General features: G+C 40.5%; 1 protein-coding gene across 1 annotated transcript; it reads right to left on the bottom strand.

Annotated features, from left to right (window-relative positions):
- Nucleotides 1–134: 134 nt before the first annotated feature.
- LOC106089048 (uncharacterized) lies at nt 135–1,288 on the bottom strand. The gene is made up of 2 exons (XM_059368962.1): nt 1,064–1,288; nt 135–638 (listed from the first exon to the last, which is right to left on the bottom strand). Exons 1-2 carry the CDS (start codon nt 1,286–1,288, stop codon nt 135–137), a joined length of 729 nt encoding a protein of 242 aa, XP_059224945.1.
- Nucleotides 1,289–18,521: the final 17,233 nt, after the last annotated feature.

Here is an 18,521-nt window from a genome sequence, read left to right as displayed (position 1 = left end):
TGTACAAACCATTTTGGAGGGTATATAAGACTCAGGCCGAATTTAATACGTTTTTAGTTGATCTTTATAAAAATTTATTGATTAACAAAAAAAAAATAACAATAAATAAAAAAGTTCTGCATGTAATGCATGCTCTAAGCTAGTATGTGGCCGTGCGCACCAAAAGCAGGATCAGCAAAACCAGTGCTGTAGGCGGCATAGGGCGCAGCATAAGGAGCTGCGTAAGCACTGGCGAAAGGACTGGCATACTGGCCAACCAGTTTAGGAGCTGCAGCAGCAAAAGCAGCTGGGGCAGCGAAAGCTGAGGGATGAGCAAAAGCAGCTGGGGATGAGAAAGCGGCTGGAGCACTAACTCTGGCGGGAGCAGCAAAAGCTGTTGAAGCAGCGTATGCAGCAGGGGCAGCGACATAGCGACTGGAATAGGGAGCTGTATAGGCAAAGGGAGCTGTGGTATATGAGGACAAGCTACCATCGAAATTATGGCGAACATCGATTTGGCTGCTGCCTGCAGCAGCATAAAGAGGAGCATTGGCATAGGCCACAGCAGCAGCAGCAGCAGGAGCAGCGGCAAATGTGGTGGGTGCTAGCACTCCAGGCTTGGCAGCGGCACAAGCCAAACAAGCAGCAAAGACAATGACCTTCAGAAAAGATGATAAACATAATTGAGAATTGCTCGAGGGCAAAAAAGTGCCAAACTTACGTATTTGAACATGGTGAAGTGTTTGTGTTTTTTTGCGATTTTTTTTCTTTGTCACTTTTCTATGAGGTGCCCAAATTAGTTTGGTGAATGCTAGCCGTTGAAGGTGTAAGTCTATTATGTCCATTTTAGGCTTTGTATGAAACTTTTATAGTCAAAGACTAATAAAAAAATTACTCTGAAGTCGTTAATCTAATAAAGACGTCACTGCTGTGTGCACTTAAAAACAATTGAAGACAAAAATCGCAGTTACCACACGTCAATACGTGAGCTGGAGATACAAATCGCAAAACACCCAAAATGTATAGTTGTGGGCAAACAAGCAAACTCTCATACAATAGATGGCTGTCCCATATGGGGACACACTCTCCATAGCAAATCCAGCCTATCCCCTATCTCCATGGTTTGATAGGGGGGGTCTTCCATTTCTGTTAGTTCAGCAGCGGCAGATGGCACAAGCCAAATGTCTAAAGCACTGGCACGCTTAGTGTTCACCTCATCGAAGCTCATGAAATGCATTTCGAATCTGTGATTAATTGAATTGCCATGATTTATGATTTTCATAAATCCAATTAAGTAGGAAAGTAGCATTTTTACCGAATTTATGTTAATGACCCTCAGTGATTTTGTTATTGTTTTGGTCTATGATTTTTGAAATTGTCCAAATTAAAACAAAGAGCTAACAATTCATCATTTCGTTCAAGCTTTTGTCAATAATTGACAAAATGCTTAAATTGAAATTGCAACGGTGACTTCTTCCTTAAGACAATGGCGTAAATCATGGCGCTAGTCGAGTGGTGGCCAAGTGAGTTGATTGCTCCCAAAGCCAGCTGAGTTCCGCAACAGCAGTCTTCCGCAATGAGTTATGAGAATTAAGCATTAAAAATAGAAACAAATATTAAAATAAAAAAAAAAGTTATAAATAAACGCCAGTGGAACTTTCCAATTTAAATATTAGTGTGATCTGTGTTATTGAGTCTATATTTCGACTCAAAGTTGTATAACAATTGGCGCTGAGAATTGTTAACCCTTTGGATACCATCATTCTAACATGGAATTTTCCTTCCCCCATACCTTGAGCCTGAAATTATTCCAAGTGTAATCAGAGCTCGCCACGGACTCGGTTATCGGGGACCACCATAGTGCGGACAGAAGCAATAAAAGAACGCACCATCTTGGGAGTAGGACCCGGGGCTTGCGGTCCCTGTTTATAACATGGTCCAGAGACTTTCATGAGACACGGCTAAAAAAGGCGCTGTAAAAGAATCGAAATGGAGAATAGGATGCAGAATAGTGGCTTCCTTGCCGCCTGCAAGGGCCTTTTTTTATAGTCGAGTGCAAACTGCGTGCTGCAGTGCGATACCCCTTTGGGGGGAAGTTTTTATACCCTACATCACTACTGTGGTACAAGGTATAATAACTTAGTGCACTCAAAAGGAAGAGAGATAGACCCATTGATAAGTATACCGATCGACTCAGAATCACTTTCTGATTGGATTTAGCTATGTCCATCTGTGTCTGTCTGTCTGTCCGTCCGTCTGTCTGTCCCTCTGTCCATGTTAATTTGTGTACAAACTACAGGTCACAATTTTCATCCGATCCTCTTCACATTTGGTATGGGCATGTTTTTCGGCCTAGAGATAAAGTCTATTGGAAATTGGAAAAAATCGGATCAGATTTGGATATAGCTTCCATATATATATTCGATCGATTCGAAGTAATAATGCAATAAAATGGTTATTTGTTAACCGATTCTCTCGAAATTTGGCAGGAAGGATTTTCTTATGACTCTTGATATTACTGGTAAATTTCATAGAAATCGACTCAGATTTGGATATAGCTTCCATATATATGTTCGTCCGATTTGCATTAATACAGCAATAAAATGGTCATTTGTTAACCGATTCTCTTGAAATTTGGTAGGAAGGATTTTATTATGACTCTCGATATAAAAAGTGAATATTATAGAAATCGGTTCAGATTTGGATATAGCTTCCATATATATGTTCGTTCGATTTGCACCATGTTTGTTCGTATGTCCATCCGTCCGTCTGTCTGTCCGTCTGTTTGTCTGTCTGTCCGTCCGTCTGTCCGTCCGTCTGTCCGTCCGTCCGTCCGTCTGTCCGTCCGTCTGTCCGTCCGTCTGTCCGACTGTCCGTCCGTCTGTCCGTCCGTCTGTCTGTCAGTCTGTCCGTCCGTCTGTCCGTCTGTGCGTCCATCTGTCTGTCCGTCCGTCTGTCCGTCTGTATGTCCGTCTGTCTCTCCGTCTGTCCGTCCGTCCGTCCGTCTGTCCGTCCGTCCGTCCGTCTGTCCGTCTGTCCGTCTGTCTTTTAAAGTCAAAAATCAGGTTAAGTTCGAAGATGGGCTATATCGGACAATATCTTGATATAGCCCCCATATTGACCGATCCGCCGATTTAGGGTTTTATGCCCATAAAAGACACATTTATTATCAGATTTTACTGAAATTTGGGATAGTGAGTTGTGTTAGGCCAGTCGACATCATTCCTTAATTTGGCCCAGATGGGTCCAGATTGCCTATCTCTCGAATTAAGGTTTTTTTTGGGACGGAGAGTTGTGCTAGCCAAGATCATTTCAGATTTGGATATAGCTGTCATATAAACCGTTCTCGCGATATAAGGCCTTGGGCCCATAAAAGGCGCATTTATTGTCCGATTTCGCCGAAATTTGGAACACTGAGTTGCGTTAGGTTCTTCGCCAACATTCTGCAATTTGACCCAGACCGGTCCAGATTTGGATATAGCTGTAATATATACCGATCTCTCGATTTAAGGTCTTGGGCCCATAAAAGGCTCACTTATCATCCGATTTCGCCAAAAATTTGGGACAGTGGGTTGTGTTAGGCCCTTCAACATTCTTCTTCAATTTGGCCCAGATCGGTCCATATTTGGATATAGCTGTCATATATACCGATCTCTTAATTTAAGGTTTTGGGCCCATAAAAGGCACATTTATAATTCGATTTCGCCGACATTTGGCACAGTGACTTATGTTAGGCTTTTCGACATCTGTGTCGTGTATGGTTCAGATCGGTCGTGGATATGGCTACCAAAAAGACTAACATTTGGTTCTACAAAATTGAACAATGACTTGTACTTAATATACCACTCAATATCCGTGTCGAATTTGGTCCAAATCTGGCCATATTTCGATAAAGCTGCTATTTATTTTATTTTACTATACACCTCATCATAGGATGGGGGTATACTAATTTCGTCATTCTGTTTGTAACTACTCGAAATATTTGTCTGAGACCCCATCAATCTAGACATGTCCGTCCGTCTGTATGTCAAAAGCACGCTAACTTTCGAAGGCGTAAAGCTAGCCGCTTGAAATTTTGCACAAATACTAGCGGAGATGTAGGTCGGTTGGGATTGTAAATTGGCCATATCGGTACATGTCTTGATATAGCTGCCATATAAACCAATCTTGGGTCTTGATTTCTTGAGCCTCTAGAGGGCGCAATTCTTATCCGATTTGAATTAAATTTTTCACGACGTGTTTTGTTGGATATCCAACAACTGTACCAAGTATGGTTCAAATCGGTGTATAACCTGATATGGCTGCCATATATACCTATCTGGGATCTTGACTTCTTGAGCCTATAGAGGGCGCAATTCTAATCCGCTTGGAATGAAATCTTGCACGACGTGTTTCGTTGTGATTTCCAACAACTATGCCGAGTATGGTTCAAATCGGTGTATAACCTGATATAGCTGCCATATAAACTGATCTTGAATCTTGACGGCTTGAGCCACTAGAGGGCGCAATTTTTATTCGATTTGAATGAATTTATTGAATGAATTAATTTTTTTTTATTTTATTTTATTTTATTTTATTTTATTTTTTTATTTTATTTTATTTGAAGTTTTTTATTTTATTTTATTTTTTTTTTGTTTTATTTTATTTTATTTTATTTTTTTTGTTTTATTTTATTTTATTTTATTTTATTTTATTTTATTTTATTTTATTTTATTTTATTTTATTTTATTTTATTTTATTTTATTTTATTTTATTTTATTTTATTTTATTTTATTTTATTTTATTTTATTTTATTTTATTTTATTTTTTTTTAAGGTTTTTTTTTTTTTTTTTAAGCATTTAAGTCAGTTTGACTGTCCTAATTATAACACCTTCAAAGACATTTAACAATTTGAAGAAGCCAAGACAAATTCATCATAGAGATACAAATCTACATTACTTTCATAAATAGCTTCGCATAAAATGTCTTAAAATGTGTAAAAATGTTCAAGAAATTACAAACAAGTGAACACAAATAAAGTAGCACGTCCAAAAACATGAATCAACTGCCTTATATGAGCGCATCGAGTGAACCTAATCGAGTGTTTGACCATTCGTATAACCAGACAGCATGGTATTCGTTCGCAATGAAAAGATATTGCTGAAATTGTGATTACTTAATTGCTGTTGTCATTTTATATAATAATTGATTGATAAATAAATGCTAAGGTAGATATGCATAACAGATAATTTTAGCTGTGGTTTAAGCTAAAAAAAAAAATTTAAATTGATACCCAAGTTCGTTCATTCATGAGGATTAACAAAAATTGATTTAAATTTTGTTTAGAAAAAAATTCATTAAAATTCAGCTTTAGAAATAATTTCACTGAACTTTTGTCTTTAAAGGCAATTTTATTAATATTTTACCTTTGGAGAAAATTTTGATGAAATTTTGTCTTTAGCGAAAATTTCATTGAAATTTTGTGTTTTGGGGAACAAATTTCAATGAAAATTTGTCTTTAGAGAAAATTTCACTGAAAGAATATTTCACTAAAATTTTGTCATGCCAAAAATATTTTGTCTTTAGAAAATATTTAACTGAAATATTTAAATTTAAGAAAAGGTTTGCTTCTCTTTCAAGGCCAGCTCAATGATCGGATATTTTCTTTGCAAGTGGAAAAGCCAAGCCAGAGGACGCGTATTTTGGTTACAATTACTCATCAGCCATATTAGGTGTGATGGCCTCAAGGGCCGTACATTGATATGTTGTACTTGTTCCAAATTTATTGCGAAAACGCCTCTATGATACAAATACCACATAAACCACTCTTGACAACCCTTTCTATTAGCTGTACCTTTCCCAATGCATGTGTTTTTGAATAATGCAAATTTTCTGTCTGCACAAATTACACTACTTCCATGGTACTCACAAGATTCTGTACTTCTGTTGGAATTGATGGCTTCGAATGATTGACGACGGCAAAGCCTCTTGTTGTTGCTCCATGTGCTCAGGTTCGTATACCGGCCGGGCTCTGCCGAATTTTTTAATTTTCAAGTTTTTTGCCTGTAAGGGCGAAGATCATTTAATTTTACTATTTTTGATTGTTTCTCTTTCGAGACGAGCTTGGAGCTAAAACTAATACTGAACCGATTTCCATGAAATTCACCAGTAATGTCGAGGAATTAGAAAATCACTCCTGCTAAGAGAATCGGGTAACAAATGACCATTTCATTGCATTATTACTGCAAATCGGACGAACATATATATATATATATATATATATATATATATATATATATATATATATATATATATATATATATATATATATATATATATAATATATATATATATATGGTGGCTATATCCAAATCTCAATCGATTTCTATAAAATTCACCTGTAATGTCGGGAGTCATAACAAAATTCTTCCTGCTAAATTTCGAGAAAATCGGTTAACAAATGACAATTTTATTGCAGTATTACTGCAAATCGGACGAATATATGGGAGCTATATCTAAATCTGAACCGATTTTTTCTAATTTCAATAGGCTTCGTCTCTAGGCCAAAAAACAAGCCCATACCAAATTTGAAGACGATCGGATGAAAATTGCGACCAGTAGCTTTTACACAAATTAACATGGACAGACGGACAGACAGACGGACATAGCTAAATCGAATCAGAAAGTGATTCTGAGTCGATAGGTATACATCTCTTCCTTTTGGGTGTTACAAACTAATTCACTAAGGTATAATACCCAGTACCACAGTAGTGGTGTAGGGTATAATAAACCGACCCGAAACATATACGACACGGATGTCGAAAAGCCTTACATAAGCCACTGTGTCAAATTTAAGTGCAATCGGATTATAAATGCGCCTTTTATGGGCCCAAATCCTTAAATCGAGAGATCGGTCTATATGGCAGCTATATCCAAATCTGGCCCAATGTGAGCCAAATTGAAGAAGGATGTCTAGGGGCTTTACTGTCCCAAATTTTGGTAACATCGGAAAATAAATGCGCCTTTTATGGACCGAAAACCTTAAATTGAGAGATCGGTCCATATAGTAACTATATCCAAATCTGGTCCGATCTGGGCCAAATCGAAGAAGGATGTTCAAGGGCCTAACACAACTCAGTGTCCCAAATTTTGGCAACATCGGACATTAAATGCGCCTTTTATGGGCCCAAAACCTTGCATCGAGAGATCGGTCTATATGGCAACTATATCCAAATCTGGACCGATCTGGGCCTAATTGAAGAATGATGTCGGAGGGCCTAACACAACTCAATTTTCCAAATTTCGGCGACATGAGGCAATAAATGCGCCTTTTATTGGCCTAAGACCCTTAATCAGCGGGTCGGTCTATATAGCAGCTATATCCAAATCTGGACCGATCTGAGCCAAATTGAAGAAGGATGTCGAAGGGCTTAAGACAACTCACTGTACCAAATTCCGGCGACATCGGACAATTAATGCACCTTTTATGGGCCCAAAAGCTTGCATCGGCGGAACGGTCTACATAGCAGCTATATCCGAATCTGGACCGATCTGAGCCAAATTGAAGAAGGATGTCGAAGGGCCTAGCGCAACTCACTATTCCAAATCTTGGCCCCAAATCGGCGGATTGGTCTATTTGTCAGCTATATCCAAAGCTGGAGCGATCTGGACCAAATTTGAAGAAGGATGTCGAAGGGCCTTAGATAATTCACTGTCCCAATTTTCAGCAGAATCGGGTAATAAATGTGGCTTTTATGGGCCCAAAACCCCAAATCGACAGATCGGTCTATATGGGGGCTATATCAAGATATAGTCCGATATAGCCCATATTCGAACTTATCCAGCTTATGGATAAACAAAGAATCTGTGCGAAGTTTCAGCTCAATTCCTCTATATTTAAAGACTGTAGCATGATTTCAACAGACAGATGGACGGACATGGCTAGATCGTCTTAGATTTTTACGCTGATCAAGAATATATATACTTTATAGGGTCGGAAATGGATATTTCGATGTGTTGCAAAGGCAATGAAAAAATGAATATACCCCCATCCTTCGATGGTGGGTCTAAGAAACTGCTTGCACTTATCATTGTTTCTACCCTCTACAGCAAATTTACTCTCTCTAAAACTCTCTTTGCCTGGCATTTGACAACAATACCAGTATTATTAGAAGGATTTATGAATCGATATACAAACATTTTGTTCACTTTGGGGTGTTTTACTTCGCCAGCAATAGCCGGTCATGATTTTCCAGCCAACTATAACGCAATCACACTATTGCGCTTGAACTCCATCATGAATATCCGTCTATTAGCTCATTTCACTCCCCCTAAACTGTCCAAGCTGCCTATACAAAAAGTTGTTCAAAGAGCTTGAGGAATGAGATCAATGGTGGAGCGTACATTACATTCGTTATGACTGAACTTAAAGCCCTCATATTTGTTTCTATTTTTTCCTATATGGGTTACTCCAAGTGTGGAGCATCAAAATATTTCACAATTTGGTGGTTTTTTTTTTCTTCTTTGTTCTACTTTTTAAAAACTAATCATCATCATTACACAAATCATCATCTGTTTAATTCATCCACCCCCCTTTTTTTTGAGTGCATAGATTGATTGTTTTTTAATTTTTCAGCAAATTGTTCTTCCCATTTTTCATAAATACTTACAATTATTTCACATATATGATTGATCATCAATGCTCATGGGAATGAATTCCATTGTCCATATCAAACATATGTGGTAACGGTTTAAAATAGCAAACCACACGGTTAGAGCTTCCTTGTCAGTTTCTATGCTCAGCTTCAATTTATTAATTATTGGATTAGGCTACCTAATAACTAAGCAGCCAGCCAGATAGCCAGCCAGACAGCCAGCCAACGAACCAGCAGATATTTTAATTATGATAGATAACTCATGGAATATAAAAAACAAAAAAAAAAAAGTTCATTATCCAATGGGTAGTACAATTAAACAAACAAAAATTGACAGTAAAAGGTGGCAAATTTGGCTAAGACGTATCTCAGATACTCTACATCATGAATTTTATTCGATAACTCCGATAAGCAGTTGGTAGAAAGAGAGCTTACCGATACAGATTGCTAGGCTGAATAAGGAAAATTTCATTTAGTGTTTTCACCTTAAGCTACAACCATCATGCTTCGGGAAGCCTTTTTTATACCCACCACCGAAGGATGGAGGTATATTCATTTTGTCATTCCGTTTGCAACACATCGAAATATCCATTTCCGACCCTATAAAGTATATAAATTCTGGATCAGCTTAAAAATCTAAGACGATCTAGCCATCACTGTTGAAATCACGCTACGTTCTTTAAACATAGAGATATTGAGCTGAAACTTTTCCCGGTTTTTTTTTGTGTCCATAAGCACGTTAAGTTCGAAGATGGGCTATATCGGACTATATCTTGATATAGCCCCCACATAGACCGATCCGCCGATTTAGGGTCTGATGTCCATAAAAGCTACATTTATTATCCGATTTTGCCGAAATTTGGGACAGTGGGTTGTGTTAGGCCCTTCCACATCCTTTGTCAATTTGGTGCAGATCGGTGCAGATTTGGATATAGCTGCCATATAGACCGATCCTCTGATTTAGGGTCTTAGGCCCATAAAAGCCACATTTATAATCCGATTTTGATGAAATTTGGGACAGTGGGTTGTGTTAGGCCCTTCCACATCCTTCGTCAATTTAGCTCAGCTCGGTTCAGATTTGGATATAGCTGCCATATAGACCGATCCTCCGATTTAGGGTCTTAGGCCCATAGAAGCCACATTTGTTATTCGATTTTGGTGAAATTTGAGACAGTGGGTTGCGTTAGACTCTTCGACATCCTCCGTCAATTTGGCCCAGATCGGTACAGATTTGGATATAGCTGCCATATAGACCGATCCTCCGATTTAGGGTCTTAGGCCCATAGAAGCCACATTTATTTTCCGATTTTGCTGAAATTTGGGATAGGGATCGATCGATCTACATTTGAATATAGCTGCCATATAGACCGATCTCTCGGTTTTAGGTTTTGCGGCCATAATAGGCGCATTTTTTGTCCAATTTTGCCGAAATTTGAGACAGTGAGTTGCGTTAGACTCTTCGACGTCTTTTGGCAATTTGGCCCAGATCGGTCCAGATTTGGATATAGCTGCCATATAGACCGATCTCTCGGTTTTAGGTTTTGCGGCCATAATAGGCGCATTTATTGTCCGAATTTTGCACAAATACTTTTTATTAGTGTAGGTCGGTAGGGATTGTAAATGCGGCAAATCGGTACATAATCTGATATAGCTGCCATATTAACCGATCTTGGGTCTTGGCTTCTTGAGCTAGAGGGCGCAATTCTCGTCCGTTTTGACTAAAATTTTGCATGTTGTGTTTAAGTATCACTTCCAATAATTGTGTTTAGTATGGCGCAAATCGGTTCATAATCTGGTATAGCTGTTATATAAACCGATCTGGGGTCTTGACTTCTTGAGCCAATAGAGCGCGCAATTCTCATCCGAATTGACTGAAATTTTGCACGAGTTGTATTGTTATGCAAATCGGTTCATAACCTGATATAGCTGTCATATAAACCGATCTTGGGTCTTGACGTCTTGAGCATCTAGAGGACGCAATTTTTATCCGATTGGGCAGAAATTTTTCATTCGATTTGACTGAATTCTCATACGATTTGCCTGAAATTTTGCACGTGGTGTTTTGGTATTACATTTTATGACTGCTCTAAGTATGGCGCAAATCGGTATATAACCTGATTTAGCTGCCATATGAACCGATCTTGGGTCCTGACTTCTTGGACCTATAGGGGGCACAATTCTCGTCCGATTGGACTGAACATTTGCACGAGGTGTTTCATTACAACTTCCAACTACTGTGATAAGTATGGTTCAAATCGGTTCATAATCTGTTATAGCTGCCATATAAACCGATCATGGGTCTTGACGTCTTGAGCCTCTAGAGGGCACAATTCTCGTCCGATTGGACTGAACATTCGCACGAGATGTTTTGTTACTACCTTTAACTACTGTGCTAAGTATGGTTCAAATCGGTTCATAATCTGGTATAGCTGACATATGAACCGATCTTGGTTGTTGACTTCTTGAACCTCTAGAGGGCGCAATTTTTTATCCGATTTGCCTGAAATTTGGCACATGGTGTTTTGGTATCACTATCAATAACTTCGCTATGTATGGTTCAAATCGGTCCATAACCTGATATAGCTGCCACATAAACCGATCTTTGGTCTTGACTTCTTGAGCCTCTAGAGGGCGCAATTTTTATCCGATTTGACTGAAATTTTGCATGAGGTGTTTTGTTATGACTTCCAATAATCGTGCTTAGTATGGCCAAAATCGGTACATAACCTGATATAGCTGCCATATAAACCGATCTGGGATCTTCACTTCTTGAGCCTCTAGAGGGCGCAATTCCCATCCGATTTGGCAGAAATTTTGTACAACAGCTTCTCGCATGACCTACAACATACGTGTCCAATATGATCTGAATCTATCAATAGCTTCATACATCTCCCATATAAACCAATCTCCCGATTTTGCTTCTTGAGCCCCTACAAGGCGCAATTCTTAGCCGAATAAACTGAAATATTACACAATGACTTCTACAATAATCAGCATTCATTTATAGTCCGAATTGGACTATAACATGATATAGCTCCAATAGCATAACAGTTCTTATCCAGTATTATATATTTGCCTAAAAAGAGATGCCGCACATAGAACTCGACAAATGCGAACCATGGCAGAGGGTATATAAGATTCGGCCCGGCCGAACTTAGCACCCTCTTACTTGTTGCCCTTAAGATACTTTCTTTGGGTTCAGGCTCGAGTTCGATGACTGAAATGCCTGCACAAAATTGGTATTGAAATGTTGCATTGAAATTGAAGAGGTCAAATTGCTTTGGTACTTCATTCTCTTGATGCACTGGATTCCAGTTTCAGAAGATCACGACTTATCCGTTCATTTATTAGAAAATTTTGATTTCAAAAGAATTAAATCCTTCAATGGAAGCTATTAATCCATAACCTATGTATATTCCAATAGCCGGAAGGACATGCTTTATGTAGCTCACTATGTTTCCACGACCATAAGAGAGGTGCCATCACTCGATGGTATCTAAAATCAAAATTTCCCGAAGAACCCAACAAAATGTCGTATTGAGTATACCCTCCTTTAATCATACAGAGCATATACAACTAAGCCACATACAACCATGTTTGATAGTTAAACTCTCATCCTCAGACTAATAGCAAACAATTTGTCATAGTCAAAGTCAGGAGGTCTGTTTTATGACAATCTTAATTACTGCGGGTATTGTTCTATCACTGGTTGGATTTCAATATATTTTGTCAGTTCTTTTTCAGGAACGTCTTAATTATAGCACAAAAGTCTAAGCGCACAGCTCAGCTTTTAGCCATTAGCCATCATTGTTCGAGACCATTGTCTAAGATCAACAAATTGGAATTTTCATAAGTCGTCTATACCAAAAAAAAAAAAAAAAAAAAAAAAAAAAAACACGATTAGTAACAATGAAATAGGCATTAATTCATTGTATTTATGTCACAACACATAGCCGCAACACCAGTTCCACCTTAAACAAGGGTCCTATCTCAAAACCTATGACAAAGAAGAGCTTTTGGACTTAGCATATGGCTAATTCTTGACACTAATGACTCTTAAGAAAAAAATATTGCACCTGTTTCTTAAAGCTAGTGTGTGTGTGTGTGTGTGTGTGTGCGTGTGTTTTATAAAGCCAATATTGACCTTTTGACAGATTATACAGAACTGAAAATTTAAATTGTTAATACCAATATTCGGTAAGGGGTATTAACTGGTAAGAAAAGCTATTATGTCATATTTCAAAATGTTTTTGCTGTTATCATTTGTCTATCGTTTCCTGATTAAAAATCAAAACAAGAGTTTAAATGACAAAGTGCGTCTTAAAGCCTCAAGTTTCATGGAAAATTAAAAAAAAAAATTCTATTAAAAGCAAACTTGTAAAAATTATCTTAAAAACAAGTTATAGCCCGATTCGGGGCTCAAGAAGCAAAATCGGGAGATGGGTTTATATGGGAGCTGTGTCAAGCTTTAGATCAATTCAGACCATATTATACACGGATGTTGAAGGCCATGGGAGAAGCCGTCGTACAAAATTTCAGGCCAATTGGATAAGAATTGCGCCCTCTAGAGGCTCAAGAGGTCAAGACCCAAGATCGGTTTATATGGCAGCTATAAGAGATTATGAACCGATTTGGACCATACTTCGCATAAATGTTGGAAGTGATACCAAAACACCAAGTGCACAATTAGAGCCAAATCGGATAGGAATTTCGCCTCCTAAAAGCTCAAGAAGTCAAGACCCAAGATCGGTTTATATGACAGCTATATCATGTTATGAACCGATTTGAACTATAATTGACACAGTTGTTGGATATCATAACAAAACACGTGGTGCAAAATTCCATTCTGATCGGATAAGAATTGCGCACGCTAGAGGCTCAAGAAGTCAAGACCCAAAATCGGTTTATATGGCAGCTATATCATGTTATGAACCGATTTGAACTATACTTGACACAGTTGTTGGACATGATAGCAAAACATATTGTGCAAAATTTCATTCCAATCGGATAAAAATTGCGCCCTCTAAAGGCTCAAGAAGTCAAGACCCAAGATCGGTTTATATGACAGCTATATCAAAAGATGGACCGATTTCAACCATACTTGGAACAGTTTGGATATCATAACAAAATACGTCGCGCAAAATTTCATTCCAATAGGATAAGAATTGCGCACTCTAGAGGCTCAAGAAGTCAAGACCCAAGATCGGTTTATATGGCAGCTATGTCAAAACATGGACCGATGTGGCCCATTTACAATACCAACCGACCTACACTAATAAGAAGTATTTGTGCAAAATTTCAAGCGGCTAGCTTTACTCCTTCGGAAGTTAGCGTGCTTTTGACAGACAGATGGACGGACGGACATGGCTAGATCGACATAAAATGTCACGACGATCAAGAATATATATACTTTATAGGATCTCAGACGGATATTTCGAGTAGTTATAAACAGAATGACGAAATCCTATGGTGGAGGGTATAAAAAATCAATTTGTGTTTGTTTGTGTGTTCCTTATAGACTCAGAAACATCTAAACCGATTTTCTTAAAATTTTCACAGATAGTGCATAATGACCCCGTGGTCAAAAAAGGGTACTAAATTTTTTGATATCTAAAGGGGGGTGGACCCTCCCCCTTACGCTAATTTTCAGAAATGCCACATCTCGGAGATGGGTGGTGCGATTTAAGTAAAATTTTGTGTGCTCTCATATAGTACCCTAAAAATAATAAGTTGGTATCCAATTTCGGATGGGGTACCTAGGGGGGCTGCCCCACCCGTAAACCTATCACACATATAATTATACCAATCATGACAATATGGGACTCAAATGAAAGGTATTTAGAATAAGAAATCGTATCTGATATCCGTTTGTCCAACCAAGTGCTAGGGGAACCAGCCCAACCCCCAAAACACCCCTAAATCGGACCTATTTACCGACCATGGCAATATGGGACTCAAATGAAAGGTATTTGCGAGTAGAATACGAATCTAATATCCAAATGTGGGACCACATTTCTGGGGGTCCACCCCTTCCCCAAAACACCCCCCAAACTGGACTTATTTACTGACCATGGGAATATGGCACTTAAATAAAAGGTATTTGAATGTAGAATATGGGACCCGCCTCTCACCAAAAACATCCCCAAAGGGGACAAATTTACGACCATAGCAATATGGGGCTCAAATGAAAGGTCTTCGGGAGTAAAGCACGAATTTGATATCAATATTTGGGAAAAGTGTCAATGGGGCCACCCCACCCCCACAACACCACCCAATTAGTTAATATTTTCTGACCATTGCAATATGAGGCTCAAATAAGAGGGTTTTTTTAAGTGGAACACGAATCCGAAATATTTTCAAGGCCAACTCACTGAGTGGCCGCCCATCCCCCAAAACACCCCCCAAGCCGGCCTTGGAAATATGGGGCTTAAATTAAAGGTATTTGGATGTAGACCATGTATCTGATATCAATTTTAGGGACCAAATGTCTAGGGGACGTCCCACCACCATAACAACCCCCAAATGGGACGTATTTACTTACCAAGACAATTTGGTTCTTAAACAGAGTGGAACTAAATATTCATAGTTTTTCGGGCCAATACCCTAAACCGGACATATTTGCTGACTTTTGCAATAAGGAGTTTAAATGAGATTAGGAAACAATTTTGATATCCAATTTTGAGGGCATTGGTAATATGGGGTTCAAAGAAATGATATATAAATAGATGAGAATAGAGCACGTTGCTGATATATTTTCCGGGCTTAGTGTTTGGAGGAGCACCCCATTCCCCAAAACACCCCCAAATCGGGCATATTAATCGACCATGTCAATGTGGAGCTTGAATGAAAGATATTGGGGGGTAGAGCAAGAATTGATTGCCACTTTCGGGACCAATTTTCTGGGGGTCTACCCCTTTCCCAAAATACCCCACCAACAGCAATTTTTTACTGACCATCGCAATATGGGACGCAAAGGTATTTGGGAGTAGAATACGAATTTGATATCCAAATGTAGGACCATATATTGAGGGCATCACCCCTTTCCCAAAACACTCCCCAATATGGCTCAAATGAAAGGTGTTTGAGATTAGAAAACGAATTTGATAACCTATTTTGGGGTCATGTGTTTGGGGGACGCCTCATCGTGTAAACTCCCCTCAAAACTAATGGCAGTAAATGGTTGTTGTTGTTGTTGTATCAGTTTATTGTGTACTATCTTTCGTCTGCTTGATTCTGTTGAGTGTCAAGGCTCAGGAACTCCGCGACTAAGATGGGGTGCGTCCACAGGGATCTGGGTCTGAGTCGAGTGGGTCTGGCCGGGCAGTTAAACAGGTGACGTGTATCGTGCGGTCCCTGGTTACAATCGGGACATACATCTTGCACGTCGGCATCAATCCTAGCTCTGTGGGAATTGAGGCGGCTGCATCTGCCGGAACGTAATTGAGCCAGAACCACTCTGGTTTGCCGGGGGAGGTCGATTTCTTCGGGTGCAATGGGTGGCGGTAGTTCTCCAAGGACTACATTCACCCGGTAGCCAATTAACGCGTCTGCTACCGTGTCTGCATGAATGTTGTTCAGACCCGCTTGATATGCCGCTTGATCTAGAGGTTCTCTCTTGTAGCGCTGGACCTCACGCTCTAGATCGTGTAGATCAACCTTAAGGCTTCTGGGCGGTGGGTATCTATCCACAAGATGATGATTTGGATGATTTCTGCGATAACAGCCCAAAAGGTATTGCTTAGACAGCTTGTAGTTATGTCTTCGCACTGGTAGGATCTTTGTCTCCTGATGGAGGTGGTCCACATGAGAACTAACGAGACAGCCCGTCGCAGTTCGGAGGGCGGCATTCTGACAGATCTGAATATTATTCCACTGCGTGTCACAAAGTTGACGAGACCACACTGGCGCTGCATAACTTACCACAGGCCGGCCAATTGCTTTGTACGTGGTCAACAAGGTTTCTTTGTCTGCGCCCCAAGTGCTGCCAGCAAGTGACTTGAGGACCTTGTTTCTACTTTTGACTTTATTGCAGATTGCTGTGACATGTGGGGAGAAAGTGTAGGAGCTGTCAAATGTGACGCCAAGTATTTTGGGACACTTGATGGTCGGAATCATTTCTCCATCGACCATCACAGTCAGCTCAGAATTCACCTCTCGCGTATTTGTAGTGAACAGTGTGGCTGAAGATTTGGTGGCAGATATCTTCAGATTTCTTGCAGCGAAATATGAGGCAAGCTCGTTGAGGTAGACGTTCAACCTATCGCAGATGTCATCAATGGGTGGGGGGTCTGATGCCATGATCGTACAGTCGTCCGCGTATGATACGATCTCTATGCCGTCTGGAGGAGGTGGGATGGAGGATAGGTAGAGGTTAAACAGAGCCGGAGATATCACCCCACCTTGGGGAACTCCCTGTTTCACTCTACGGTGTTTTGACTTCTTATCCCTAAATTCCACAAATGACTGGCGGCCACACAGATAATTTGCGACCCAACGTTTCAGGCCTGGCTGGAGGGACGTGTTGGCGATGTCCTCAAATAATTTGGCATGGCTGACCGTGTCGAATGCCTTCGATAGGTCCAGTGCCACGAGGACCGTCCTATCACATGGCCTAGGTTGATTGAAGCCACGGCAAATGTGTGTGGTGATGGCATGCAAAGCTGTTGTTGTGCTGTGCAGTCTCCGAAATCCGTGTTGATGCTCGGCGAATGGAAATTCTCCTACGAGGATCGGGAGGAGTAATGCCTCAAGCGTCTTAGCCACTGGTGAGAGAAGGGAGATCGGTCTGTACGACTCCCCCAAACTCGGGTCTTTACCAGGCTTCAGTAGCGGGATCACTCTGCCCATTTTCCAGACATCGGGAACTATAAGAGTGTTCAATGACAGGTTAAGGACAGTGGTAAGGTACTCAACTCCAGGTAAATCCAGATTCTTCAGCATCAATGTAGAGATTCCGTCGGGGCCCAACGCCTTGGGAGATTTGGCGCCACGGATGACATTCGTAACTTCGCCCACGGTAAATTGTGATGGCTGTTCATCGGCTCGGAGACCACGAATACGGCGAATGGCTCTCCTCCTTGCCCTGTCTCTCTCGGGATGCACAATAAATTGACGGTTGAACAACCTGGCGCATCTCTTCGGATCAGTCACGGTTAACTCGCCAAAAGTGACTGAGGTCCTGTCTTCCCGTCTACCGGGGTTCGAGAGAGACTTAACAGTGGCCCACAATTTGCCTGCTCCGGTACCTAAGTTACATTGCTCCAAGTGTTCCAGCCACAAATTCCGCTTATGTTCGTTGACTACCCTGTTTATTTCCAGATTCAGCTCGCTGATTCTGGGGTTAGCGGGGTCCATAGCACGAATCCCATCACGCTCGTCTGCGAGTACCACTGCTTGCGCCGGGAAATTGGGTCGCACTTGCGGTATTCGACCGGCTGGTATAAAGCGAGCGGCTGCTGCGTTGATGATGTCTCGGAATTTCCTCTCGGCCACAAGCACATCAGAGGGGGGTGGCAGTTCATTGAAGCGGCGATTGGTATACTCTCTGAAGCCAGTCCAATTGGCCTTCTTGTAATTGATGAACGTCCGGCGCTCAGAGGTTATGAAGTCGGGTGGTCGGTCGATGGTGAGGATTATGGGGAGGTGGTCTGACCCCAAAGAGATGACGGCTTGCCAGGATACATCACTCAGGAGATCAGGGGATGCGATTGAGATGTCTGACGAGCTGCTGCACCTCCTCGTAATCCTAGTGGGGGCATCCTCATTCACCGTGCAAAACGTGGAGCTATCTATCTGCTCTGCCAAAGCTATGCCACGCTGGTCGTTACCTAGGGGAGAATGCCATGACGAGTGATGTGCATTAAAATCCCCCAGAACCAGACGACTATGGCCAGATAGCAACCCACTTA

Source organism: Stomoxys calcitrans, chromosome 1 (genome assembly GCF_963082655.1).
Source record: "Stomoxys calcitrans chromosome 1, idStoCalc2.1, whole genome shotgun sequence".
Classification (NCBI taxonomy): domain Eukaryota; kingdom Metazoa; phylum Arthropoda; class Insecta; order Diptera; family Muscidae; genus Stomoxys; species Stomoxys calcitrans.
The sequence above is the reverse complement of the archived record's forward strand: the minus strand, read 5'-3'. Positions and strand labels throughout refer to the sequence as shown.